The sequence below is a fragment of the Lepidochelys kempii genome, chromosome 12 (assembly GCF_965140285.1).
Source record: "Lepidochelys kempii isolate rLepKem1 chromosome 12, rLepKem1.hap1, whole genome shotgun sequence".
NCBI lineage: Eukaryota > Metazoa > Chordata > Testudines > Cheloniidae > Lepidochelys > Lepidochelys kempii.
The window spans coordinates 7,539,943-7,567,920 of NC_136391.1; the positions used below are offsets into that span (position 1 = coordinate 7,539,943).

Genomic DNA, 27,978 nt, shown 5'->3' on the forward strand with positions numbered 1-27,978 from the left:
ATGTCTGTTTCTTTATTGCCCTGCTCTGTAATTCCTCCTCTCCAATTTCTAGTTCTTTCCTTTCTGCAGTTTTCTTCCATCTCCTTCCTCGATTGTTCACCTGTCTTCTTTAAATCCGAGATGGGTTTGAGCAGCGGGGTTAGGATTTGGGTTTCAGTCTCCTCGAAAGTCAGGGTGTTTGGGTGGATCTGATTTGTTCATAATGAATTGGTGTTGGGGTGAGCAAGTCGGTGTGTGCACGAACCTGCTTACACCACTGCCCCCTACTGAAGGGAATCAGAACTGCTCTGATGTATGTCATTAGCCCCGTACTGCTAACAGATCCTCTCATTTAATGGTAGGGGCCTGTGCCAGGGCAGTTAGCTGAGTATAGAATCTCTCTCCACGGTGAAGTGACTGGGATGGGGGAATCATCACATGATTTGAAAAGGAAATGTACCAAACCAGGGTGTTTATAGCTTCCTGAGGAGAATAGGCACATAGGCTCTGATTCTCCTTGCTTTGCCCCTTGTGGTGTGTGTCTGAAGTAATTGTACGACGTTACCATTGGTGTGAGTGGGTGGGGAGGTCTGGTTCGGTAGCGATGTACACCCTCTCTGCACTCACTGTGCTCAGGCATAAATAAAGACACAAGGTGCAAAGCAGGAGGAATCAACGCCCCAAGCATTGTCTGCCTATAGCCTCCTAGGGAAGAGCAATTCCCTGTGCTGTGAGAGTGACTTTCCTGATACCCCTCAGTCTCACTCGTGTACAGAACATGCTGGTCTGTGCTATGCCCCAGGTCCTGTTTGCCTACTTGACAAACTCTGCATAAGCTGCTTTGAAGGCTCATTGTCGCGCTATTTGTTGCCTTGTGTGTGAAGGCACTGAGGAGTCTCTCTCTCCTTGCTAAATCCCCCATCAGAAGCGCAGACCTGCCTGGGCCAACTGAGGCAGGCCTGTCCCAGCAAGTGAATCTGCTCCAGGGCGGGTGAGCTGTGCCCCTTTGGGAGCACAGTTTATCTGGCTGGCCTGGTTATTTTGTCACCTGAGAGCTTCCGGTGGAGGAGCTGGTGTCTAGCTGGCGGCATATGGCGCAGTACCAGAGGCAGATGAAGAACCCTGCAGGTGGAAAGCACATTGTAAGCCTTCGGTCGCTAGGGTTGCTCTGTGGTGCCCATGGCAATAAGGGAGTAACATAGCAGCAGGGCCCTCTGACTTCTGACCTCACAGCAACCTCCATGTCCTTTCCCCTTCCCACTCCTTGCCATTCCTAGATTCAGAGGTGGGGGCAGAAGCAGCAGAAGTGCACTGATCCGGTGGTGGCTGAGAACTGTGCTACTTATAACGGCAATGACCAGGAGCAAGCAGAAACCTTGAGGGGACTCTGCTGCTCCTAAATCAGTGGTAATAGAAACCTGGAGTTAAGCCAGCTGTGCCGTCTGAGGCTCCATCTGCAGAATCCCCATTGACAGGGCTTTGCTTCAGGTCTTAAGCTACTTCTGCTTCCATCCCATTCATCCCACTGCCTGAGCATTGTGCTCCTGCAACCTCACTGACCCAGGAGGGAGTTGATGATAGTGAAGAGGATGAGCTGAGGAATCAAGAAGACACCGAAACTGAGGAAGGCCAGTGCCCAGGTCATTCCTAGCAGGCATGTCAGTCCCAGCACTGTCACCAGATCCTTCTTCCCTTGTTCTTTCTGATTGTTCACGTTGGATCTCAGTTTCCTCAGCATCCTCACGACGGTGACTAAGATGACCGTGTTGAAGAATATGGTGATACCAGCGTAGCCCAGGTTGAGGCAGTAATGAACATCCCGGGCCTTATCTGTGATCCAACACCTGTGGGAGAAGAGGAGGAGACTCTTGTATGCTGATGACAATGATGCTACACTGTGGGGATTGGCCCCGTGACTGAGGAGGGATGTCTTACTTTGGGAATGACACCATGCCATGAGCATTACACCATTCCAGCAGGGCCCCTGGGATCCAGGCCTTTGTGGTCAGAGCCCAGACAGGGTAGCAGACATCCGTGCAAGGCTGCTGGGGAGCCAGCCGCTTTGCGTGCCAGCAAACGGGATTCCGGATGAGGAGGACAGAAGGGATATCTGTCTCGGATGGGGTGGAAAGGCTTTTTGGGCTGCTTAGTATTGCTGGTGAGTTCAGGCTTTAATTTGCCTTGGAAAGGGGGGACCACAGCAGTGCCTGGGAAGGGTTTCATGTTGGGGGAAGCCTATCGTGCCATAGCTGAGATGGGAATTCAGCACCAGTGCATAGGGAGCAGCACCATCTGTGGGGAAACGGCACTGTGGTTCTGGGCTGGAACCATGCTTTGGAGACCTGCCCTGTTCTTTGGGAAGGGCAACATACTTGCAAAATTGCACTGCCTCTGGGAATAGGAGCATGCCCTGGGTAGAGGACAGCACCATCCACCAGAAATGGTCTAGTGATGTGTGAATGGCACTGTAGTTTTCAAACCATACCACAATCCTGGGACAGGCCGAAAGAGGACAATGCTGACTAAATGGCACAACTGTTATAAACCAGCATCATGCACCCGGGAAAGTCACCATGTTTTGGAGAGTTGGACTTAACTTATACTGACGTACGCTGTTGTGTGTACATAGCCTATGTTACTGCAGGGTGTGAATAAGCCACTCCCGAGTGATGTAAGTTACAATGACCTAAACACCGGTGTGGACAGTGCTATGTTGGCAGGAGAGCTTCTGTACCTCCGTAAATTCTGTAGCCTAGCCATAGCCTTAATCGTCGTTGCCCATGGATCTGATCAGAGCATTCCATGGAGGGCACAGTGCTTGGAGGTAGGATACAAGGCTCAGGAGAACATTTTTTATCCTGCATTCTGTAGAAGAATGGACCACGTGGAAAAGAACCAGGAGGGACTGTGGAGAACAGAAGCTTTTAATGATTAGGAGACCTACTGTACCACTAGGAACCCAGCCTCAACGCCTACTGGTCCCCCATTATGGCAGAATGTGATTGTGTGTGGACTATCAAACCCATGGCTAACACTTACATAGTTGCATTGTTGTAGCCTGTGTCGGTTTCAATTATGTGCAGCCCATATGCCTCTTCCTTGAAGATGAGAATGCTAACCACAGCTAAGGCTGGCAGTCCTGTGGGGGTGGGAGATAAACACTGACTAAGCTATGATTGAACATGATGGGAATACATAAGAAGAACGCAAGTAATTGGAGGGTAGGAAACTGGGTAGCATACGAAGGAGTTGGTCCTGGGGCCCTAGGAAGAGAAGTATATTGGAGGAAGGAAAAATCCAGTAAGGCAGATGAGACAAGTGGTGATGGAATAAGGGGCCATTTTAGAGAGCAGAAACACAAAGGCAGGTCATGGCTCTGTGAGCAAGATGCAGTTATGTCCCTCAAAAAAGTTTCTCCTGTCCCAGCACACTCCAGGTAAACCAGGCTGTCTTATATTAGATGTTGGTAGGGCACTGTAGATTTCCTCCCGCACACCCCTGTCATGCATGGAAAACGCAGACATGAGAGGTGGGCCCCATCAAAACCCCTGAGCATTTGGGGAGGGATTGGAACCCAAATCTGGATATAAACTCTGCAACCAGCCCCTACTATGCAACAAGCTAATGTATTGCAGACAGACAATTATTATATAATTCTAGAGCCATGGTCCTCTGGCTCTCAGAATACAGCTAAAGTAGCACTTTGAGCAGCAGTGGACCACCTCCCTCCCACGGGCCAGTGCCTGGCTCTGACCTCCCCCCAGATCTTGAGTGATGGACGTGTGGATACATTTCTCACTGGAATCTGGTGACACTGCAGGGAGTGCAGGGGAAGGGCTGTGGTTTTGGCAGGAGGGACAGAGCTCCTCGTGGGTTGTGAGGGAGGCATCTTTCTGGGTAGAGAACCCTGCACTTACCCCAGCCAACAGCACACAGCTTGAGGATGTATCTCCTGATGTACACATTGTAGACTTTGATCAAGAGCAGGTAGAGGTGGAAGCCCTCAATGGCCATCCAGGTCAAGCAGCAGAGCAGGGAGTAGTGCAGGAAGGCAGCAGTGCCTTTGCAGAGCCATGTGGCGTGAACCAAGGCCAGGGGCTCGCTGAGCAGGAAGGAGGCATTCAGCAAGAAGAGGGCACCCAGCAGGTTCATGTGGATTTTGGTTGTATAATCTCTGCTCTTTTTCCTAAAATGAACACCGCAAATGGAACTCGGCTCCTTCTGACTGCCCTCGAAATGGGGACGGGGCGGGTGCGAAGCAGGGATCGCAGTCCACTCCGGCCGCACCCAGCCCCTCCACCTGGGACGTCCCCTCCAGTCAGCGCGTGCTGCCGGAGAATGCCAGAGCCGTGTCCCCTCTTGAGAGGGCCCAGGCTGGGGCGGTGTTTGGAAATGTCATGCCCCTTCCTTGGGGGCTGAGTCCACAAGACCACGTGGCAATCCACAGGCAGGGCACACTGCGTGAGGCCAGGTCTGTATTCGAACCATCGGTGACTCTAGCAATGTCTCGCTTTTATTCTATTTCTTTACAGGCCAAACCCCTCGCATCGATGCCGTTCAAAGTGCATCGGGCAGCAGGCATAAGCGATACCAGTCGCAGTACAGCTGAGCCCAGGGCCGGATTAAATCAGGGGCTTTAGAGACTGCAGCCCGGGGCCCCAGCTCAAGGGGGCTCCCAGAAAAATAAATCACAGGCAGCGATCTCCGGGGCGCTCAGGCTGCCTGCCCTGGCCCCGGCTGGCTGCTGGCACGTCTCTGCGGCCCCTGGCGGGGTGGGAGGCGGCTCACCGCGCTGCCCCTGCCCCCAACACTGCAGCACTTGCAGGCTCAGGTAGCGCACCGAGACACGCTGCCCCCCTCCCTCCAGGGGCGCACAGAGACGTGCCAGCAGCTTCTGGGAGTGGCGTGGGGCCGGGACAGGCAGGCAGCCTGCCTGGGCCCTGCTGCGCCACCGGCGGGGAGCCACTTGTGGTAAGTGCCTCCCGGCTGGAGCCTGCACCTCGCACCCCATCCTGCACCCCAGCCCCCTGCCCCAGGTCAGAACCTCTCTCCTACATTCAAACTCCCTCCCAGACCCCGCACCCTCTCCTGCACCCCAACACTCTGCCCCAGACCCCTCACCCCCTCCTGCATCCCAAAACTCCCTCCCAGACCCCGCACCCCCTCCTGCACCCCAACACTCTGCCCCAGACGCCTCACCCCCTCCTGCACCCCAACACTCCCTCCCAGACCCCGCACCCCCTCCTGCACCCCAACACTCCCTCCCAGACCCCGCACCCCCTCCTGCACCCCAACACTCCCTCCCAGACCCCGCACCCCCTCCTGCACCCCAACACTCTGCCCCAGACCCCGCACCTTCTCCTGCACCCCTACACTCTGCCCCAGACCCCACAACCCCTCCTGCATCCCAACACTCTGCCCCAGACCCCTCACCCTCTCCTGCATCCCAACACTCCCTCCCAGACCCCGCACCCCCTCCTGCATCCCAACACTCCCTCGCAGACCCCGCACCCCCTCCTGCATCCCAACACTCCCTCGCAGACCCCTCACCCTCTCCTGCACCCCAACACTCTGCCCCCTCTTGCACCCAGGAAAAAGACTTCTATACAGTAGCCCCACAAAATCTAATAGCCCCAGACCCAGAGGAGAGTTAAGCTGGCCCTGGCCAAGCCTACCCTAGTAAGGTTGGCTGGCATAGTTGTACCAGCAAACCTTTTCTAGTGTAGACAAGGCCTGAGTGAGGATGGGAGCTAAAAAGCCAGAAAACCACAAGATCTGTCTGTGTCCAGCAGCCTCAGTGAAGAATTCATGAGAGCCAAGCCCTGGGCCAGATCCTCTGCTGCTGTGTGCTGGCATTGTTCCATAGATTTCAATGGAGCGCGGCTGCTGGACACCTGCTGCGGCTCTGGCCCCTGTCTCGTCTCTGCTGCGAGGGATGTGGCGAGGGATAACTGGATCCCTCCTGGGAGCAGATGGGCAAACGGTGCAGAAATTCAAGCAGGAACGTGACATCCTGGGCGTGGGGGGGGGGGGAATGGCAAGTGTAACTCTCCAAAAAGGGCCAACCTTATCCTGCGTGTAACCCCAGGGGCCTCAGGAGGGCGTCCCCATCAGGGATGAATTTGGTTTAGCATCTCTCTTGAGGGAGCCCCTGTTGATTCAACTCAGCTAGGCACCCCGGGCGGGAGCCGCTCTGCACAGCAACGGGGTTACCTGGAGGCGAGGTAGTGGAGGATGGTGAGAAGCGAGGCAGCGGCCGAGACACTGCAGCCCACCATGGAGATGTAGGTGAGAGGAACCAGGATGGCCTCGTCTATGGGCGCTGAGGAGATTTTCTGCATGGGATGAGGAGGGGAATGAACGCAGCCCTTGGGAACTGGTACTCGGCCTTCACGGCCACCCTGGCCTCCCCTCAACCCCCTCCAGCTTCTTCAGGCCTGGAGCCTGTTCCACCCCCCAGCTTGGCACCCATCCCAGAGGCTGGATGTCCCTGGCCTCTGTCCTATGTCTTCTCCCCTTCCAGAGCTCCGAGGGGGACAGGAGGAACCGTCTCAAAGCTCAACCCCTGTCCTGACCCGGTGAGATGGGTTGATCATAGAATCATAGAATCTCAGGGTTGGAAGGGACCTCTGGAGGCCATCTAGTCCAACCCCCTGCCCAGAGCAGGACCAATCCCAACTAAATCATTCTAGCCAGGGCTTTGTCAAGCCTGACCTTAAAAACTTCTAAAGAAGGGGATTCCACCACCTCCCTAGGTAACCCATTCCAGTGTTTCACCACCCTCCTAGTGAAAAAGTTTTTCCTAATATCCAACCTAAACCTCCCCCGCTGCAACTTGAGACCATTACTCCTTGTCCTGTCATCTGCTGTCACTGAGAATAGTCTAGATCCATCCTCTTTGGATCCACCTTTCAGGTAGTTAAAAGCAGCTGATCAGCAGGTCCAAGAGGAAAGGGGAGAAGGCGGGGGGGCAGGGCAGCGTGTGTCCTAGTGTAACCCTTGTGGGGGTACACGCGTGTGCACGCCTCTTCCCCCCAGTGTAACTGAGGCGACCCCAGAGGATGGCCCTGAGCATCTGTCAGCCCCTGCAGGGCGGGCGTGAAGGAGGAAAGGGAAATGGAAGCAGGGCCTTATGGTGGAGCTCCGCTTCGGGGAAATGAGCCGCTGAGAGCGGCTGATGGGGAATGAGTCAGGAGAATGAAAACAGGAAACCGCCCTGGGACAGGGATAAGTGCTTTAGAGCAGTGGTTTTCAAACCGTGGGTCGCGACCCAATGTCTGGCACTGGGTCGCGGCGGCTCTGGTTAGCACCACTGACTGGGCCTTTAGAAGTCCCATCGGCGGTGCTGCCCAGCGAAGGCAGGCTAGTCCCTGCCTGTTCTGACACCACGCTACACCCCAGCAGCAGGTCCGGCTCCTAGGCGGGGGGCCCACGGGGCTCCGTGCGCTGGCCCCACTCCGAGCACCGGCCTCGCATTCCCGTTGGCTGGGAACCAAGCTGGGGGGCAGTGCCTGTGGGCGAGAGCCACACACGCCTCCGCCTAGGAGCCAGGCCTGCTGTTGGCCGCTTCTGGGGCGCAGAGCAATTCGCGGTGCCAGGACAGGCAGGAAGCCCGCCTTGGCACCGCCACTGACCAGGAGCTGCCTGAGGTAAGCCCCAACCCTGACCCCCCCACCCAACCCAGAGCCCCCTACTGCACCCCAAATCCCTCATCCCCAGCCCCACCCCAGAGCCCTGACCCCCTCCAACACCCTGCTCCAGCCCAGAGCCCCCTCCCACATCCTGAACTCCTCACCCCCGCACCCCAGCCCTGAGCCCCTCCCACACCCCAAACCCCTCATCCCCAGCTCCGCTGGGTCGTGGGCATCAACAAGTTTCTTCAACTGGGTGGCCAGAAAAAAAAGTTTGAAAACCACTGGGTTAGCGCACCTGAGAGGCAGGGACTGAGAGGGAGCAAAGACTGTGTCTGATGGCTGTGGGGGGAGCAGACAGCCCCAAACAGAGCAAGAGCCGCAGGGGAGCAGCAGCCTTCCTACCAGCAGCACGGCAAAGTAGGTGAGGTGTTTACACAGGCACAGCACCACTTTGTCCTCGTGGATGGTCTCACAGCCCACGCTGCTCCAGTTCCCCAGGTTGCCGTTCTCTGCAAGAGGGAGAAACGGCCTTAAGGAAAGCAGCCCCTGGCCGCAGAGCCGTGAGGCAGACCCTCGGGAAAGCCCGTAGGCAACATTTCCCAAAGCACCAACTCACTTAGGAGCCCAAGGCCTATTGATTTTCAGTGGGGCTTTGGCACTTTTGAAAATGTTACCCCCCCCCCCCCGTCTCCAACAGCAAAAACAATCAGAGTGTGGGGCAAGGTGTGATCTCGGGTATTGCTACTGCGGCATGGGGGTGTTTGACGCTAGACATGGGCCGGCGCTGGGATCAGGGTTGGGTTTGGGCTGGCTGTGGTTCAAGGCTACACAGCACTAGGGCTCACGTGGGTTGGTGCCGAACCCTGGAGAGCTGTTGGCAGGCATACAGTGGAGGGAAGGAATAAAGCGAGCAGGACAAAATGTCCCCCAGGCTGCTCCCAAATCCTGCACCAGAGGGACAGCTTGCGTCCTGTCCCGCCGCCCTGCACCCTCCCCGGCAGTCCCCTAAGATCCAGCCCTGGGCACCTACAGGCCCTCTTAAAGAGCAGGGAGCCTCCAGTTCTCAGGGGCAAGGACCTTGGAGCAGTTTTTCGCTGCCTTCTGCAGCGTGCGGGGGCAGGTCACTTAATTCCCAGCCATTGCAGGGGCCCCGGGCCCTGGTGGAACCCGAGTCCCTGTCTCTGCCTGCGGGGCACAGTTGTTCAGTCTCTGAGGCCTGTAACATCCCGCTCTACGGGTGGTGGTTTGGTGCTTGGTTGTGTTTTTAGTGGCCGATGATCCATTAGGCCAGTCTAGAAGATCTGGGGGTCCCTTCTGGCCTTAAATTCTATGGCCCTGGGTCTCTAGATGACTCCTTCCTCGGAAGCAGGGCATAAAAACGGGAGCTGCTTTCACAAGCCTGTGGGAGGTGACCGTGCCCTGCTTGGCTGTTTGCAGGTGGCTCTGGCTGACCTGGGCCCGCTCTCCACCCCCTTTGTGCATGATAATGGCACTAGCTCGGGAACCCCCTGAAGGATGTGGGGTTTAGGCTTCCAGTAGGTGCCACTGTGGGTCTCCATATAGCCCTACGATCGGCAAGGCTCTGTGCACAGTGTGGGGGCCTCTCCGCAAGCAGCACGGAGCAGCTTGTTGCCGCTCTGGGATGGCAGGAGGATGCTTGTCGCTGGGAGCCAAGGGAGGTCGGGGTTCACAAGTTCTCCTGGCAAGGTGGCTGTGGTGAGTACAGTCAGGCAGCAGACAGGGATGGTCCTAGCATGAAACCCCAGAGTCTGTCTGGTAGATTGCAGCTGCATGTTTGGTCCTTAGGTCCCCCTGGTGTCTAAGGCAATGCGCTCTCCATTGAATGACTCCCACCATCCTCGTTCCTTGCAAGCATGCACTCTCTCTCCAGGAGCCTGGCAGATGGACCTTTGCAGACACCACTGAGCTCTGGGGATGCTTTACCTGAACCCAGGGCAGGAGTGAACTGTAACTACCTGAGTGGTTTCTCTCGCACGTGTACCACGTGATGCAGTGAGTGTCATAATTACCTGATCCTTCCACCCAAAAGACGCAGGTCGCATTTGAGTTATCCTGGGTGGGGGGCGGGGGGAGAAAACATGAGGCACACGGTGAGGTGTCTGTGCTCCCTTAGTTCCAAGCAATGTATGTACCCTGGGCTCGTTAGGGGAAAGCCTGGTGCCTGGTCCCTCCTGCCTATGCAGCGTTGGTCCCTACAGCGTATTTCCCAGCTCTTTTTCCAACCCACTGTTCACATAAAGCCCCATCACAGGAATCCACTGCATCGCTTGGGAGACTATTCCGCAGTGGAGTGAGGAAATATTTGATAGTTACTCAGTTTTATCCCATTACTCTGAGTTAGTAATAATAACCCCTTGGAGTAGTAATACCCCTTTGGAGTACCTTACGCTCCTTTCTTTCTTTCCCCCTGCTTACACCTAGATTTTCAGCTGGTGTAAATTAGCGTAGCTTCCCTGAAGCAGATTTACACCAGGTGAGGATCTGGCCCTACATACTTATCAAGCAGTTGTCTTAGAGCTCCTTCGTCATTTGTCCATTCTGCTTCGCAATCTTTTCCTCTAAATCCCCGGAATCGGTTCATTGCTGCTCTCTGACATGTTTCCCATATACCCGAGAGCACAAAAAGTCAAATGGCTTCCTCCTACGTCTGCACAGTTTGGTTACATTGCATCATGCCCACTTGGCGGGCATGTCTCTCCCGCTCAAAGGTTCCCACCTGCTCCCCAGTCCGGACAAAGGCACCTTGCATGTGGGCTGACCCTCAGAGTCTCAGCAATACTTCGCAGAGAAGAGTTGGCAGGGGCAGTGGGGTTGCACTGGGTTTGTGGTTAAAAGCAAACCAACCCCCACACGCCTTTTTGGTTGCAATGAGCCAGGACCTCCCCCCTCTCTCCCGTAGTTCCAGCTGAGGTCAGAGGAGGAGAGAAGCATTTCAAAAGCCCCACTCCATCCCTGCAGCAGCCACTCTGTTTCCTGCTACAGCTTCTGCCTCAGCTAGAACTCCTCCCAGGGAGCACACACGGGCATGGCCCGCTGCATCCCCTTCGAGGAAGTGGCATGCTCCCTCCTCCAGGCCAGGCCTGTTCTACTGGGTGGTATAGAGCAGGGGCGATCTTGCTCTTAGCCTGCCATTCCCTGCCAGGCTCCTAGCACCTGAGCACACTGCTAGCAGGGAGCAGGAATTACATTCCCCTTTGGGATCCCAGGCAGTTAACGGTGCCAGGGCTTAGGGAGGGGGAGCTCCTTATGCGCTCGCTCTCACCTCTTTGCACACCAAGGCAGATAGATACTGGCCCAAATCCACCCTTCAAGCAGCAGGTTGAATTCCCATTGGGTTTCAAGAGGCCTGAGACTTCAGCTACACTGACCTCCCCTCTCCAGGGCCCTGGAGAGGGATTTGCCTTCCCTTGCCCAGAGAGCAATAGCTGCAGCTAAATGCCTTTGTGGGCCATGACCACCAGCTCACCAGTGTGGTGTTATGCCAGAACCGGATCTCCACAGGCTCACTGAGGCCGGTGACAGTGACGTTTTCAAGGGTGGCCCCTAAGATGTCATTGTTCAGCAAGGAGCTGTTCTTCCCGTCCTGCAAAGCCAGAGCAGAAGAAACAATGCACAGACCCATAAAGACTATTACCAGGAGGGGAGAGGTCACTGGGATAGGGAGCCTTTCATCTGCAGATGATCAACGCTGCTCCTATCCATGGGCAATCTGATGGCCTATGTGCAATGAGTTTGTTGGTCTCAATCCAGTTCCTAGCAGGCAGGTGCTCACATTGCAAACTTCCCACACCACGATGCTTAACCATTTCATCAGGGAGGCAATGGACGGAATGGTCAGAGGCCGAGCTACCCTTCCACTCCAAGAGGGGTCCCTTCACAATGCATATTAGTGGGGTTACACAGAGAAGTTTGCACTGCTGCTTCCCATGTTATACCTAAGATTCCTCTATGCTTCATGTGTGGGTGTTGTGGGCACCGGCATGTCCTATGCTGTTAATGAAAGGATCCAGCTCGATAGACGGGTGGGCGAGAGACACCGTCCTGCTCATCTCATTGAAACGCTAGTGGAAGCTATTTTCTTAGCGTTGGTCAGAGGGGCCCATTGGTGAGCAAGGCCAGACAAGTCTGGCTATTGCTTGACCATGGGCTGACCTCATCTTTACAACTTCCTGGGGCTTTAATTACCAGAAGAGGGTGTTCCCCTGGGACAATTCCAAAATACCTGGGGCCCTTGCCCTCTCTAAATTCCCCTGCACTTCCAATTGGATAAGGCATTCCTCTCGACTTCTGTGCCATAAATGAGCTAATCGTCATGCAGGGCTGCTGCGTGCTGTTAAGCAGCTGCCCTGCTTCATCTGCATCTCGGTGTTGCGGAAGGGCCCCATGTGTACAGTCTGGTGCGTTAGTCTGGACAGCTCTTCGAAAGAAAGGGGCTGCATACATGCAAACTAATGTCTCTTCTCCGCTTCCCCAACCCACCCGCGCTGGTAAATCTTCAGAGTGTCTAACCTGGAACAGGCAAGGGGTGTTGAGATAAATGCAGACGAGTTTCGTTTCTGCAGCTCGACTCCGGCCTTTCTTCGCCAGTGTAGCTGGGAAATGCATGGAGTGTTGGGTTCTGGGCTTGGGCTGCGAGGTTGAAGCAGAAACATTCCCAGGCACAAACTGACACATGCCAGGTTACGATTACAAGAAGCAAGTGCTGAAAGAGTGATCGCAGGGGGCTGCAGTGCAACTCAGTAATACCTGTAGCATCTTTCAAACACCCTGCATGCCAGCATGCTGGAAAGAGCTAAGCACAGCGTCCGCGTTAGATCAATGATAGCGGAGGGAGAGCGAAGTGAAATGAGGCAAGGATGAAAAGAGCAGTGCTTGGGTCAGATGTGGTTGTAGCTGGAGGGAGAGAGATTTATTCATGTCCCTGAACCCATCTGGGCCAACGGTGTGGTTTGAACCCAGGACCGTCTGCACTAAAAGCATGAATTGTCATCCCTTGAGCTAAAGAACGAAGTGAAGCGCTGTAGCTGGTTCCTAAAACTTTTTTATGGACCAGCTACTCGAGGGGCGACAAACACCTCCGTTCGCCACGATGTCTCCGCGTCCACGTCTGTCCGCTGCCCCGCACAATGGGGGCCTGATCCCAACACGATTTCAACCAAGATGCAAATGGGGCTCCTTGTGGTTGGTGAGCTGCAGCGCTGCCCGCTGAGCAAGGAGGGAACCAAGCTGGAAGGAACTAAACTAATCAGGTCTCCTCCAGAAATCGTTCCTGTGTCGATCTTACTTTAGGCACTCGGCCAAAAAAGGAGGAAGAGGCAGGTGGGATGGATCAGGGGAGACAGAGAAATGGGGGACTAGAACTAGAGATCAGACTCCCGTGGAAACGAAAGCTTGTGCTGTCGTTCTGTGCGCCAGAATGCTGTCCGTATGAGAGGCCCTGTGCTGGGAAGAGTGATTAGAAAGCAAAGCCCCTGGCTGTTAGAGCAAGGTGGATACTGACCTGTAGTAACTCACTGGTGAGATTCAGCCCTTGGAACAGCTCGTTAATCTTGAATATGAAAGTCTGGATGTTGGGGCATATGACAGTGAAGTTGTCCTCTCGGAAACGGACTTCCGACAGCTTCTGTTCTAACTGTTTTAACCTAGCATGAAAAACAAGAATCCATGCTCAGAGGGGCAGAGAAGATCAGAGAGGCCGGGGCTGGGGCAGATAATAGGAGGAGGAAGGAATGAACAAGGGAGTGGATGAGGATAAGAAAGAGGCAGAGACACTGAAGATGTGTATTTGAGATCACGTCCAGAAGGTATCGTCACCGTTAGAGGTTGCCTCAGACTAGGGGCACTAAAACTGGAGACAGATTCAAACATCGGACCCTGTCACCGTCAGCTTGAAACGTTCCTCACACAAACGACAGAATGGGTTTTCTTTGGGCTTGCCTCATTTGGGAGATTGTGCCAAGCCTGTCCGTGAGGCTTCCGGTCTGTAGGGGACTGTGGGGCAGATCCGAGTCTGTATTATATTGTGTGCCCAACTTTAGAATTATACTTAGAAATAACTGGATCTGGTCGAAAAACAGACGAGCCATCCCACAGAAAATTCCAATGGTTAGCAATGTTGCTTTCTTCCCAAATCTGGATACAAAGTAGTTGATATGGGCTGTGCTGACCAGGACTGGGACAGAGGGCCTGGCTTTTCTTCATCAGTCCCTCCTCACTAGTTCCCCCTTCAGCTGAGATGCCCTGAAGGAGAGCAAGGGTTACTAGATCGCACGCCCTGGTTCTCATGGGAGACTTCAATCACCCTGATATCTGCTGGGAGAGCAATACAGCGGTGCACAGACAATCCAGGAAGTTTTTGGAAAACGTAGGGGACAATTTCCTGGTGCAAGTGCTGGAGGAACCAACTAGGGGCAGAGCTCTTCTTGACCTGCTGCTCACAAACCGGGAAGAATTAGTAGGGGAAGCAAAAGTGGATGGGAACCTGGGAGGCAGTGACCATGAGATGGTCGAGTTCAGGATCCTGACAAAAGGAAGAAAGGAAAGCAGCAGAATATGGGCCCTGGACTTCAGAAAAGCAGACTTTGACTCCCTCAGGGAACTGATAGGCAAGATCCCCTGGGAGAATAACATGAGGGGGAAAGGAGTCCAGGAGAGCTGGCTGTATTTTAAAGAATCCTTATTGAGGTTACAGGGACAAACCATCCCGATGTGTAGAAAGAATAGTAAATATGGCAAGCGACTAGCTTGGCTTAACAGTGAAATCCTTGCTGATCTTAAATACAAAAAAGAAGCTTACAAGAAGTGGAAGATTGGACAAATGAATAGGGATGAGTATAAAAGTATTGCTCGGGCATGCAGGAGTGAAATCAGGAAGGCCAAATCACACTTGGAGTTGCAGCTAGCAAAAGATGTTAAGAGTAAGAAGAAGGGTTTCTTCAGGTATGTTAGCAACAAGAAGAAAGTCAAGGAAAGTGTGGGCCCCTTACTGAATGAGGGAGGCAACCTAGTGACAGAGGATGTGGAAAAAGCTAATGTACTCAATGCTTTTTTTGCCTCTGTCTTCACGAACAAGGTCAGCTCCCAGACTACTGCCCTGGGCAGCACAGCATGGGGAGGAGGTGACCAGCCCTCTGTGGAGAAAGAAGTGGTTCGGGACTATTTAGAAAAGCTGGATGAGCACAAATCCATGGGGCCAGATGCGCTGCATCCAAGAGTGCTAAAGGAGTTGGCGGATGTGATTGCAGAGCCATTGGCCATTATCTTTGAAAACTCATGGTGATCGGGGGAAGTCCCGGACGACTGGAAAAAGGCTAATGTAGTGCCCATCTTTAAAAAAGGGAAGGAGGAGGATCCTGGGAACTACAGGCCAGTCAGCCTCACCTCAGTCCCTGGAAACATCATGGAGCAGGTCCTCAAGGAATCAATTCTGAAGTACTTAGAGGCGAGGAAAGTGATCAGGAACAGTCAACATGGATTCACCAAGGGCAAGTCATGCCTGACTAATCTAATTGCCTTCTATGATGAGATAACTGGCTCTGTGGATGACGGGAAAGCAGTGGACGTGTTATTCCTTGACTTTAGCAAAGCTTTTGATACGGTCTCCCACAGTATTCTTGCCAGCAAGTTAAAGAAGTATGGGCTGGATGAATGGACTATAAGGTGGATAGAAAGTTGGCTAGATTGTCGGGCTCAATGGGTAGTGATCAAGGGCTCCATGTCTAGTTGGCAGCCGGTATCAAGTGGAGTGCTCCAAGGGTCGGTCCTGGGGCTGGTTTTGTTCAATATCTTCATAAATGATCGGGAGGATGGTGTGGATTGCACTCTCAGCAAGTTTGCGGATGACACTAAACTGGGAGGAGAGGTAGATACGCTGGAGGGCAGGGATAGGATACAGAGGGCTCTAGACAAATTGGAGGATTGGGCCAAAAGAAATCTGATGAGGTTCAACAAGGACAAGTGCAGAGTCCTGCACTTAGGATGGAAGAATCTCATGCACCGCTACAGACTAGGGACCAAATGGCTAGGCAGCAGTTCTGCAGAAAAGGACCTAGGGGTTACAGTGGATGAGAAGCTGGATATGAGTCAACAGTGTGCCCTTGTTGCCAAGAAGGCCAATGGCATTTTGGGATGTATAAGGAGGGGCATTGCCAGCAGATCGAGGGGCGTAATCATTCCCCTCTATTCGACACTGGTGAGGCCTCATCTGGAGTATTGTGTCCAGTTTTGGGCCCCACACTACAAGAAGGATGTGGAAAAATTGAAAAGAGTCCAGCGGAGGGCAACAAAAATGATTAGGGGACTGGAACACATAACTTATGAGGAGAGGCTGAGGGAACTGGGGATGTTTAGTCTACGGAAGAGAAGAATGAGGGGGGATTTGATAGCTGCTTTCAACTACCTGAAAGGGGGTTCCAAAGAGGATGGATCTAGACTGTTCTCAATGGTAGCAGATGACAGAACAAGGAGTAATGGTCTCAAGTTGCAGTGGGGGAGGTTTAGGTTGGATATTAGGAAAAACTTTTTCACTAGGAGGGTGATGAAACACTGGAATGCGTTACCTAGGGAGGTGGTGGAATCTCCTTCCTTAGAAGTTTTTAAGGTCAGGCTTGACAAAGCTCTGTCTGGGATGATTTAGTTGGGGATTGGTCCTGCTTTGAGCAGGGGGTTGGACTAGATGGCCTCCTGAGGTCCCTTCCAACCCTGAGATTCTGTGATTCTAGGATTCTAAGGGTGTCTCAGCTTCGCTTGCCTGCTGTCTGCTTTCCCTGAGCTGGCCCACGAGGCATGGACCCGGTGCTGTACTACTTGAGGCCACACAGCTACCCTGGTGAGTGAACCCCAGCCCTTTCCACCTCCTCCCCTTCACCTCTCTGCCCCCTGTGCTAACCCTGACTCTCCTCTTCCTCTGTGCTAGCCCTAAAAACCTTCAGCAAATCCTGTCTCTCCCCCTCTCTCTCTGGGCTGTCTGCGTTGAGTCTATGGACTGTAGAGCGGTCTGGGAGAAGCTGCTTACATGGGGATCTTAATTCCTCCTCTGAGCTTAGCCATTCCTCTGACACAATGAACCTTTGAGCGCTCGGAGCAGCCCTAGAGCACTACTGAGACCTTCTGGGCACGGAAACCCAGCAAGGGGGAAGGATCTTGGAGCCTGGGCTCCAGCACGAATCCGAAGAGCTCGGCTGCTATTGTTCGCTCTGCAGCCTGAGCCCCACACACCCAGGTCAATTGATCCTGTCACCAAGACTTGGTGCCCCGGGCTTTTCTTTGCAGGGTAGTTTTCCCATCTGTAAAATGGGGGTGATGAGACTGAGCCGCTTCCCTGGGGAGTTATGAGGAGGGAGCGAGGTTTGCAACCTGCTTTAGACATTGAGGGAGGCTGTGGATCCAGCTAGAAATAAATTGTTCTCCCCTTTCAAACATTTCAGCCAAAGAGAAAAATGTTAATTTGTGGCAAACGTTCTGTGGGGGAAAAAAAATCTGGGGGGGGGGCTTTTTTTTGAAAACCGATTTGTTTTATCGCTAAGGTTTTAGTTTGTCAACCCCTCCCGCCCCCAATTTTTGACACAACCTGGTTTTCTCACTCAAATTTCCATTTGATCAAAGCACCGTGTTCGGCTTCAAAACGCCTCTCTGGAAATTTCCCCAGCTGCAGGAGATGGACTCAGGGAGCTGGCCCCAGAGTGTAGTCTGGCAAAGCCCCCTGTGCGTGCTCCCCACTCACCTGACCAGCTTCCTATGCTGTGCAGAGCATCCTTTCTCCATGTAGCTGTCCATGTCAGCCACCACGTTTTCCTCCTTCTTCCTTCCCACTTGTGTGGCTCCCTGACAGCGTTCCTGGGCCCCTGTGGGGTCTGGGAGGGAAATGAGCCATGTCAGGATGGGCAGAGCGACAGCACCGTGCAGGGGAGGTTTGACCCCTGTGCCCTCCCATGACACGCCACCACCTGACCGATCTTGGGGGTTCGAGTAAAGGTGTTCAGGAGAGCATGAGGAAAGCAGAGGAAGAGCTCCCCACACCTCTCCTTGGCTTAGATAAACAGCACCCCCTCCTGCTTCTGGGCTAAGGCCGTGAGGGCTCCCTCCCTGCCCTGCAGTATTCTTAAAGCTGCACCTCATGAATGAATTTGTACTTGGAGCAAGTGGCCTGGCACCAGGGCAGGGAGGAGGGTCGCAAAGGCCTTTGGGGAGATGAAAGAGGGGCTTGAGGTGAGCCCTGCACGCTGCTGCTTTCACGGAGTCTGATTCCCACCACAACTCCCCACGTGCCCCCGGATCCACAGAGACCTTCCATTGCTGCAGCTGCACGTGTGTGTGTGTGTGTGTGTGTGTAACCCGTTTTTTGTTGTTGTTGTTTTTTTTGTCTGGGAAAGGCCACTTCGTCAGAAACAAAACATTTGGCCGGAAAGCGTCAGTGACTGCAATCACTCAGCGACTCCCATGAGAGCAAATGTGGGGGGCTTTGACCGGGGTGCCAGACTTGTCCCCAGGTTGGTGCAATCACCATCAGCAGATGTCAGGGTGGCCTTCTAGGCGAAAGGACAGCAGAGATGTCAGAGCTCCAAATAAAGAAATATCCATACCTGCTTGTTGGAGCAGAAGAGCAGCAAGATACAAGAAGAGGCCGGTCCGCAAGGGTGAGTCCCTCCGTGTAGTGCTCGAAATGTAGCTCATCTCCTGCAAGAGACATACGGGCTCTGCTTTCTGGATTCAATTACCACTGTTGTTAAAGGGCTGACAATGTGCACAGACGGTGCTGTACGAGCCAGTAGGAGATATAATCTCTGCTCTGTGCATTTTACAATCTAAATAAATGATCCAAAGCCCATGGGGGGGGGGGGGCATATCGCAGGGCATTTTTAAACTCTCTGATATAGTCCTCGCTGTACCCAGCATGGTGGTTTACCAGATGACACTAAACAGAAGATTAGGATTCTGATTATAATCTTAGTAGTGGTAACCACATTCAGGAAGGCCTGAACTGTGTGTCTGTCACACCCTGTCTCTTTCTAACCCTTGCTGCTTAGTTCCAAAGACAACTCAAGGATTGGATCTCCTTCCATGACAGGGAGCGGCTCCATTTACCATTAGACTAGGGGAAAGAGGGAATGTTGCTGACAACAGCCAGGGCCCTTTATTTTGAGTGCACTCCACTGTGCATTAGTGTTATTCCTGATACACAGCAAGACAAGAGCAGATTCAATGAGCTGCAGCAGCAAGAAGCCCAGAGTTTTTGTGACCGGGGTCCCAGTGGGGGTTAGCTGTGGTCCCTCAATTAGGGTGAACTGCAAAGAATGGGGCAAGTAATTCCCCAAAAGCTGGTGGATATTCCAATACTTAGATTTACCCAGCCAGCATAAAACAGCTTCTTTATAACCTCACTGGTTTCTCAGAAGTCCAAACACCACAGTTCCCTTAAAGTGATCCAGCTTCAGGCCTCCATCCAGGTACCCACGTCAAATATGATGATTTCTGTAAATCTTATTTTATCATATAAAAGAAAAGATTCTACCAATCCCAAAGGATTGGACACATGAATGTTTCAGATCTTACCCAAATACACGCTACAGCCAATTCTTATTAACTAATGTATTAAAAAAACGAGAGAGAGAGAGTATGGTTAAAAGATCAATATACATACAGTAGGGCTGTCAATTAATCGCAGTTAACTCACGTGATTAACTCTCAAAAATTAAGCGCAATTAAAAAAAATTAATTGTGGTTAATTGCAGTTTTAACCACACTGTTAAACAATAGAATACCAATTTAAATTTATTAAATATTTTGATGTTTTTCTACATTTTCACATATATTGTATTGTTGTAATTGAAATCAAATTGTATATTATTTTTCATACAAATATTTGCACTGTAAAAATGATAAACAAAAAATAGATTTTTTCAATTCACCTCATACAAGTACCGCTGTGCAATCTCTTTGTTGTGAAAGTGCAATTTACAAATGTAGACTTTTTTTTATTACATAACTGCTCTCAAAAACAAAACAATGTAAAACTTCAGAGCCTACAAGTCCACTCAGTCCTATTCCTTGTTCAGCCAGTCGCTCAGACAAAACAAGTTTGTTTGCATGTACAGGAGATAATGCTGCCCACTTCTTATTTACAATGTCACCTGAAAGTGAGAACAGGTGTTCACATGGCACTTTTGTAGCTGGCATTGCAACGTATTTATGTGCCAGATATGCTAAACATTCGTATGCGCCTTCATGCTTTGGCCACCATTTCAGAGGACATGCTTCCATGCTGATGACGCTCATTAAAAAAATGTGTTAATTAAATCTGTGACTGAATGCCTTGTGGGAGAATTGTATGTCCCCTGCTCTGTTTTACCTGCATTCCACCATATATTTCATGTTATAGCAGTCTCAGATGATGACCAAACACATGTTCATTTTAAGGACATTTTCACTGCAGATTTGACAAAATGCAAAGAAGGTACCAATGTGAGATTTTCTAAAGATAGCTACAGCACTCAACCCAAGGTTTAAGAGTCTGAAGTGCCTTCCAAAATCTGAGAGGGACAAGGTGTGGTGCATGCTTTCGGAAGTCTTAAAAGAGCAACACTCAGATGCAGAAACTACAGAACCCGAACCACCAAAAAAGAAAATCAACCTTCTGCTGGTGGCCTCTGACTCAGATAATGAAACTGAACATGCGTTGGTCCGCACTGCTTTGGATTGTTATCAAGCAGAACCTGTCATCGGCATGGACGCATGTCCTCTGGAATGGTGGTTGAGGCATAAAGGGGCATGTGAATCTTTAGTGCACCTGGCACATAAATATCTTGCGACGCTGGCTACAACAGTGCCATCAGAACACCTGTTCTCACTTTCAGGTAACACTGTAAATAAGAAGAGGGCAGCATTATCTCCTGCAAATATAAACAAACTTGTTTGTCTGAGCGATTGGCTGAACAAGAAGTAGGATTGAATGGATTTGTAGGCTCTAAAATTTTACATTGTTTTATTTTTGGATTCAGGTTTTTTTGGTACATAATTCTACCTTTGTATGTTCAACTTTCATGATAAAGAGATTGCGTTACAGTATTTGTATTAGGTGAATTGAAAAATATTATTTCTTTTGTTTTTTTATAGTGCAAATACTTGTAATAAAAAATATAAAGTGACCACTGTACACTTTGTATTCTGTGTTGTAATTGAAATCAATATATTTGAAAATGTAGAAAACATCCAAAAATATTTAAATAAATGCTATTCTATTATTGTTTAACAGTGCAATTAATCAAAATTAATTGTGATTAATCTCGCAATAAAAATAATTAATTTTTTTTAATCGCTTGACAGCCCTAACATACAGACATGAGTTCAGTTTACTTAGGTACAGATTCATAGCAGAGATGGTGAGCTTTATAGTTGCAAAGAGTTATTTTAGAAATAGTTCATAGGTTATAGTCCAATGTCCGTATCTCGTATTCAGGGCGTACCAGCATAACTGGGACCTCAGTCTTGTGACTCAAACTTCCCCTGATGAAGCCTAAGCAGATCTGAGATGACAGAATCTGGACCCACGGATCTTTTATACAGTGTTCTAGCATCCACTTGACCACACAGTCCTGGTTAAACAATAGGCTTTTGATGTAAACTTCTGCTTTCTAAACACCACCAGTAATTAGTTATGCAAATCAGCATAGAAGGGCAATTTACCCATTAGGCAGTCTATTACAAACTTAAAAGAGACATATAGACAATGACATTATTTTACCCAAGATTCATCTAAATGTTAATATTCCCTTTTGATCCCTGACTTAGTAGCAGACAGGAACTGTCTGTTTACAGGAGTAGCATTTAAAATACACATAATTAGTATTCCATCTAACTTCTAACAATACAGGTTTGCATTTCAAAGTTCTAGCCTACTTAGCATGAACGGCCCTCATTACCATTCGCATACCTTTAAAAGTGGGCTTTGGGTCATTCAGCCTGCAGGCTGGTTAACCCTTTCTGGCCACGAGTTATATTTTGTATAAGATTTGCTGCCATTATATAGCAGTGGTAGCAATAATGGCTTGCATGGTTACGTTTTAATTAGACAGTGTCACAGTTTTTCTTGCCTTGCAAGGGTTAGACAGAACCTCTGCTTTCTGGGCATTTTCCAGGGATCCCACCTTGAGGGTGGGGAATAGAGTAACTGCCAGTGGGTGTGGCTAAAACAAATAACTGTTGAGGGAGTGGCCTGTGGGGAAAAGGAGTCCAGGCTGGACATATAGGACCAAATTCTGCCCCTTCTTCGATCCAGGCAGCTCCATGGCCTTGATTGGGTAAAGGTATCATTGGACTGACCAAGAGTGTTTGCAGTGAGGAGAACATTTGATTTTTTTTTTTCTGCACTGTGATTTGCTGAAATTCTCCTGGTTTTATAATAGATTGCAATAATATCCAGTGTCTGGGACTGAGAGGGAGGGTAGCCAAGAGCCCCGTTAGTTTGGTGCTCTTGTGCGCAGTCGTTTCAGGTGACGTTGCCCTGGTGACTTAGCAATATTCTCTGAGTGTAGATTGATGGAATTCTTAGCTAATGTGATGCTGGCCTGCCTGTAAAGGCCTCTACTTTAAGAACGTAGGTGTATTTTTATCACTTAGCTAGTTATAGAGGTATAAAAACAGAGAATCAAAACCACAGTCTGCCCGTGTATGGGCCTTCTCTCACTAGGATAGTCTGAGGCCCTGTTCTTAGGCTAAGGCCTTTGGCTAAGCAGCAGGGGCAGCCCTAAACTGGGAAGCGACCGGTCACCTCCTCCCATCCCAAACCAGTCACACTGAAATAAGGTGGTATTGGGCTGTTAGGAAGATGATTCTGTCCTGATAGTGCCCATCACCACCAGATAAAGAAACAGATCTTAAGATGGTTGAAGAAAACTTAGTTTGCTAGCATCCTGTCTGGCAAGAAATCACTTCTCAAGTAACACGGCTGTTACTCTGAAACCTCTCAAGGACTGTGCTTGTGAAACCCTCATTTCTGTATTGTTTTAGCTTTATGGCTCCCACTTTTCTATTGTTAATCTGTCTGGTTCTCTAATTGTTTCTGAGTATATAGTTGGATAGGTTAACAATTGTTAACTAATTGTTTCTGTCTGCTGTATCCTTAATTTTGCTAGATGTAAGTTAATTAGGGTAGTGGGATATAACTGGTTAGAGAATTATGTTACAATATGTTAGGGTTGGTTAGTTAAATTTCAGTAAAATGATTGGTTAAGATATAGCTGAGAATATTACTGTATAAACTGGAGTCAAACAGGAAGTGGGGGGAAGGGAATTTGGAATCATGTTTGCTAAGGGGGGAATGAGAACAGGGAATAGGGAACGGGGAACAGGGACACAGGCAAGGCTCTGCTGGGAAGGGGGACATTGGGTAAACACTCTGTGGTGTCAGAGCTGGGAAGGGGGACACGGGGTAAATGCTCTGTGGCATCAGAACTGGGAAGGAAACACTGGGGAACAGACTCTTCCGGCGTATAGAGATAAGCCCGACTGGTGTGAAGGGCTTCGGAACATGCTTGCTTGGAAAGTAACCCCAATGAACATCACATTGTCTGCGCTTTGGACTTCTGGTCTTCTGCTTTCTGTCTATGTGACAAGAACCAGGGGAGAGGGTGAAGGGAAAGCGCTCTAACAGCTGGAACCAGTGGGTGAGAGAATTTAGCAGTGAGAGTTCCACTGATGGGACTAGAAATCGTCTATTTGAATTGCAGCTGGTGGTTTTGTGTTTCAGGCAGTGGGCTTGACCTTAGATCTGGATTCAATCGCCTGCTCTGTCACTGATGTCTCCTGTGACCTTGGGCAAGTCACTTAATCTCTCTGCCCTCCTTAAATGCTGCTTTCTTTGTCTCTTATCTTGCTAGATTATAAGCTTTTGGGGGCAGGGCCTGTCTCTTCCTATGTATGTGCAAAAGCCTAACACAATAGCAGCTCAGTCTTAGTTGGGCAGTAGATTTGGCTGTAGTACAAATAATAAACCCATCCTGCTCCTAGGCTGGCAACTGAGTGACTTGTGTGCCCCAAAAGAAAGAATTTCGTAGAGTGCAGTGAAGCGTCTCTCCAATTCCTCGTTTCGCTCTTACTCTAACTACGCACTAGCTATTTATAGCTCACACAATGACAAATGTCTCACAGACAGCAGTTAACATGGTGTAAACTGTTGGCAGATGAGTTGAAAGTTTAAAGGTAGCTCATGTGATCTTGGAATTGGCAACCCAAGGAGGGCTGGTGCTGGCCCAGCAAAACATGCATGTTTACTGCTTACATCTAGAAGAGGAAGTACACTTGTAATAAGGGTGAAAGATACGCTCTGAGAATGAAATAAGTTGTAGCAAGGTAAAAACTTCCCCTTCCTGCCCTGCTCCTTGTTACCTGTAAACATGGTGACTATACAAAAATCTGCAATAGAAGGATAGGTATTTTTTTAGGGTAGCTCCTTTGTCCAGGGACCTTCCCTTCCCTAAGCTTTGTTTATATGCTCACTGTATTCAATGATATATTTTTCAGTATGAATTTTCAATATAAAGTATTGATACATTTTAAACAATATCTCAGTTCTTCTGCAAGGGGCTGGACTGATGGTCTTGGAGTCGGAAGCTGTTGGCTGCCTGGAGAGGTGGTGTGCTCCCATGAACAGGGCATTGGCCTGCAGATTAGGAGACCTGTGTTTACTCCCAACTCTGCTACTGATTCTCTCTGACAAGTCCCTGGGCCTTAATTTCCCTGTCTATACACCATGGATAAGGACTTTGACCTCCTTTTGAGCAATACTTTGTCATCTGCAGATGAAAAACGCCTACCTAAAGGGCTGAGGATTATCATCAGTGTTTGCAGCAGTGAAAGTACCCCCACTCGCCCCTCACTGCCCTGCTAATGCAGTTCAAAGCTGCCGGGATCCTCTCTCCACAGCTCAGAGATGATAGTTCAGTCACCATGGCCCTTTAGTCTTCACTAGTGAGAGTTCCAAGAAGGATGCCACAGGCATGGCAATTAGGGGGATGGCTGTAATGATGTGGACATGTGTCCACTAAAAACTGGACTGAGACCAGCCTTTCATTTCACAGAGGCTCCAGCTGATTGTGGTTTGCAGCCTGGAGCAGATTAGAATGGACAATCTAGAGGTGATAGGCTCCATTGTTCCCCATGCTTATTTTCTGAGCCAGGCAGTCCCCAAATCCATTTGTCATTGGACAGCTCATATGTGTTACTTTAATGTACAATCCAAGGGGAAAAATAAATTAATTTTTGCCACGTAGAGTGGCATCTTCAGGGCACAGGTAAACCAGTCCCCAAAATACAGTCAGAAATATTAAACTAATATGAAACAATACAGACATATAATGCAATAAATAGTGATTCCAATGTAACAGCAAAGTAGACACAAATACCCACTTATAACCTCTTTTGCACAGGAGAGCACAACTTTGATCCAAGCACTTTACTTAACTTTTGCCTGTACCTTATTAGGCCATGGAAAGGAAATAGACAGCAGCATACTGGTATGCAGCAATATTTAGAAACACAACTGGCTAGTAAGCATGTCTGAAAATAGGTACAAATCAAACAGAGGAAAAGAGAGGTTTCAGAGTAACAGCCGTATTAGTCTGTATTCGCAAAAAGAAAAGGAGGACTTGTGGCACCTCAGAGACTAACCAATTCATTTGAGCATTCGGGGGTCGCATAACTAGTTAGCATGCCAGAGTCTCGTTCGTTATCAGAATTAACTAGTTATGCGACCCCCGAATGCTCAAATAAATTGGTTAGTCTCTGAGGTGCCACAAGTCCTCCTTTTCTTTTTGCAGAGAAAAGAGTTACTTTGCTACGCTAGTCTGAGCACTCTTTCTATGTGATCAAGTGACGTCGTCAGCTAGTCTTGAGCTTCAGTGCAGTGGTTTGGGATTTAAAATCGGTCGAGTTGTTTTATTACAGTCACTAATAGTAAGTTTCGCTTTTCATTTTCTTAGTAAGTTTCAGACTCTAACTGGAAATCAGAAGTAACCCCACTGAAGCTGGCGGAGTTACATCGTTCCAAGTGAGCGGAGAATTGGGCCCACTGGGTGCAACAGCAGAACCCAGGCTGTAGCCCCCAGGAGCAGAAAGTCCACCAGGGGCGTGACCGCAGTGGCACAAGTTGTTGTCAGTCCCATTTCCATCCTGGGGCCCTGGAAGAACCTGGCACGGACCAGAAAGGGAGACGTGCTGATTCCGCACGTCTTCCCGACAGCCTGTGCTGGTGGGGCTGCTGTAGAGCCTAGCGAGAGATTAAAGCTACCCAACCCCCACAAGTGGGCTTGGAAGGATTAGATTTTTATTGGTAAATGTCATTTTCACTGTACACACTTGGACCCATGGAAAAAAGTCTTTCCATCGATGGAGCAGAGGCTGGGCTTTGCGTGGGGCAGACGCTCCTCGCCGTGGAAGTCTGGCCTACAGCTGAGTGGGAGCAGAAGCTGGGGCAGGGAGCGCTGCTCAGAGGGTGCTGTCATGGGACAGTGGCTATCTTGGCTGACACACCGAGGATGGAATCAGGGACCTCCAAAGCTAAAAGCAAGAGCTGTTACAGCTGGAACTCAAGAGCCAAGGTTCCCCTAGCTGGGAGCTGTGACAACTCCCATGCTCTGTGGCCTAGCATGCTCTCCAGCACAGAGCTCAGGCTTTGGGCTTCAAAGAGAGTGAAGGCTGAACTCCAGCCTGGCTTGCCCCAGGGGCTGCCCAGTGCTCCCAGAGAACCGGGGCTGAGGCTTTCCCAGCAAAGGGTGAACTCCGCCTCTCCTACCGCCAGACACACAGGGGATGTCCAGGCTGCAGCTGGCAGTGTAACTTCTGGCTCGGGTAGACGTACGCCCGAGCGCTTGGGCTAAAAATAGGAGTATAGCTGCAGCTACATAGGTGGCTAGTCCCCTGAAGACGCGCCCAGGAGCTTGGGTGGGATTGTACCGAGACACCCTGTGCCGCCGGGGCGGCTACGCTGCTGTTTTTAGTATGCTAGCACCATCAGAGCTAGCAGGGGTACGTCTCCCTGCGCTGGAAATTCCAGCTCCAGGGTAGCCATATCACCCCCCCACCCCGCCCTTCTTCTCGCTTCAAGATGCAGCGTGCTAAAAAACGAAACAGAACAGTGCTGCTCACCTTCTCCTCCTCCTAGGACTACGTGTTACAGCAGAACACGGTTCCAGCATCCACTGCCCTTTAGCCAGAGAGAAAGGGAAGGTGGTTGAAGCCCCCAGAAGCACAACTGTGACCCTCCTCCCGCTGGGGTTCGTACGCTGCACCTCCCTCCTTCCCAACGAAACAGCTTAAAGGGAGGGAAAAACTGGACAAGGAGGAAGAAAACCCCTTTGCTCCCCAGCAGACATAGGGTTGCGGGGGGCATAAGAAGAAAGAACTGGAAGCTCCCATGGGAGAGGCAAACAGCTGGATCCACTATGAGCAGCCCTTTGCAGTTAGAAATAACCTGTTGAGCACTTAGGGTCTGTCTACCCTGTAATCAGAACCCTGCAGCTGGCCCGTGCCAGCTGACTCAGGCTCGCAGGACTCAGACCAAAGGGCTGTTTCATTGTGGTGTACACATTCGTGCTCAGGCTGGGGTTCAGGCTCTAGGACCCTGCAAGGTGGGATGGTCCCAGAGCTTGGGGTGCAGCTGGAGCCCAAATGTCTACACCCCAGTTAAATAGTCCCTTAGCCCAAGCCCTGCGAGGCTGAGACAGCTGGCATGGACCAGCTGCCTAGACATACCCTTAGATATTCCAGACATAGGTGTCACTTGAACCCCTAAGACAGAGCATTGATGTGAGAGTCCAGTCATCTCTCTGTATTGCTCACTCCTATGTTACCCACCGCACACTCCAACTCAGATGATCAGTTCTAGGGTCTGACACTTTTCCCTGTTTCCTTTAATACACTGGGCATTTCACAGGCTGCATCAAAGAGGCTGACAACCCCATTTGCCTCTTTTGGCTCCAGGAGAGCCTTTGAGGGTACCACAAATCACAATATAAGTGGGCCTGATCTCTTCTCACACCGGTTTTACACAGTGTAATTGCATTGGAGCAACTTCTGATTTACTCTGCTGCATGCAAGATCAGAACTGGACCAATACAGTTCAAACCAAAGGACTTACTTGCAGTCTCATGCAGGATGGTGACTTCCTCAAGCAGGTTTGTTTCTCCCTTTGCCCTTAGTGCATATGGTCTCCTGTCCCTCACTCTTTGCCTAGATCACTGCACAATGCATCCTGTCTGAGAGCAGCGTCGAGTCCCCGAGCTGCACAGACAGCGTTGTGCAGCAGAGAAGGAAGTGCTCTCATGCAACTCCACCTCATGCAGATTTAGAGATT

The 27,978-nt window shown here is 50.6% G+C and overlaps 1 protein-coding gene across 1 annotated transcript; it reads right to left on the reverse strand.

Moving 5' to 3' along the window:
• On the reverse strand, positions 1–27,950 carry ADGRG5 (adhesion G protein-coupled receptor G5). The gene is made up of 13 exons (XM_073308441.2): positions 27,763–27,950; positions 18,215–18,308; positions 17,356–17,485; positions 13,135–13,276; positions 12,144–12,263; positions 11,101–11,217; positions 9,644–9,686; positions 8,016–8,122; positions 6,193–6,314; positions 3,897–4,165; positions 3,019–3,118; positions 1,540–1,823; positions 1–1,101 (listed from the first exon to the last, which is right to left on the reverse strand). The coding sequence occupies exons 1-13, from the start codon at positions 27,772–27,774 to the stop codon at positions 1,016–1,018; spliced, it is 1,626 nt and encodes a 541-aa protein (XP_073164542.1). The 5' UTR covers positions 27,775–27,950; the 3' UTR covers positions 1–1,015.
• Between the last annotated feature and the right edge of the window lie 28 nt (positions 27,951–27,978).

Excerpts from the sequence above, each read along its gene's own strand:
- ADGRG5 (XM_073308441.2), bottom strand. Across the intron at positions 13,277-17,355 it reads CAGCATAGGAAGCTGGTCAG|GTTAAAACAGTTAGAACAGA; the intron begins GTGAGTGGGGAG and ends TTTTCATGCTAG. Across the intron at positions 1,824-3,018 it reads GGCTACAACAATGCAACTAT|GTGTTGGATCACAGATAAGG; the intron begins GTAAGTGTTAGC and ends CTTCTCCCACAG.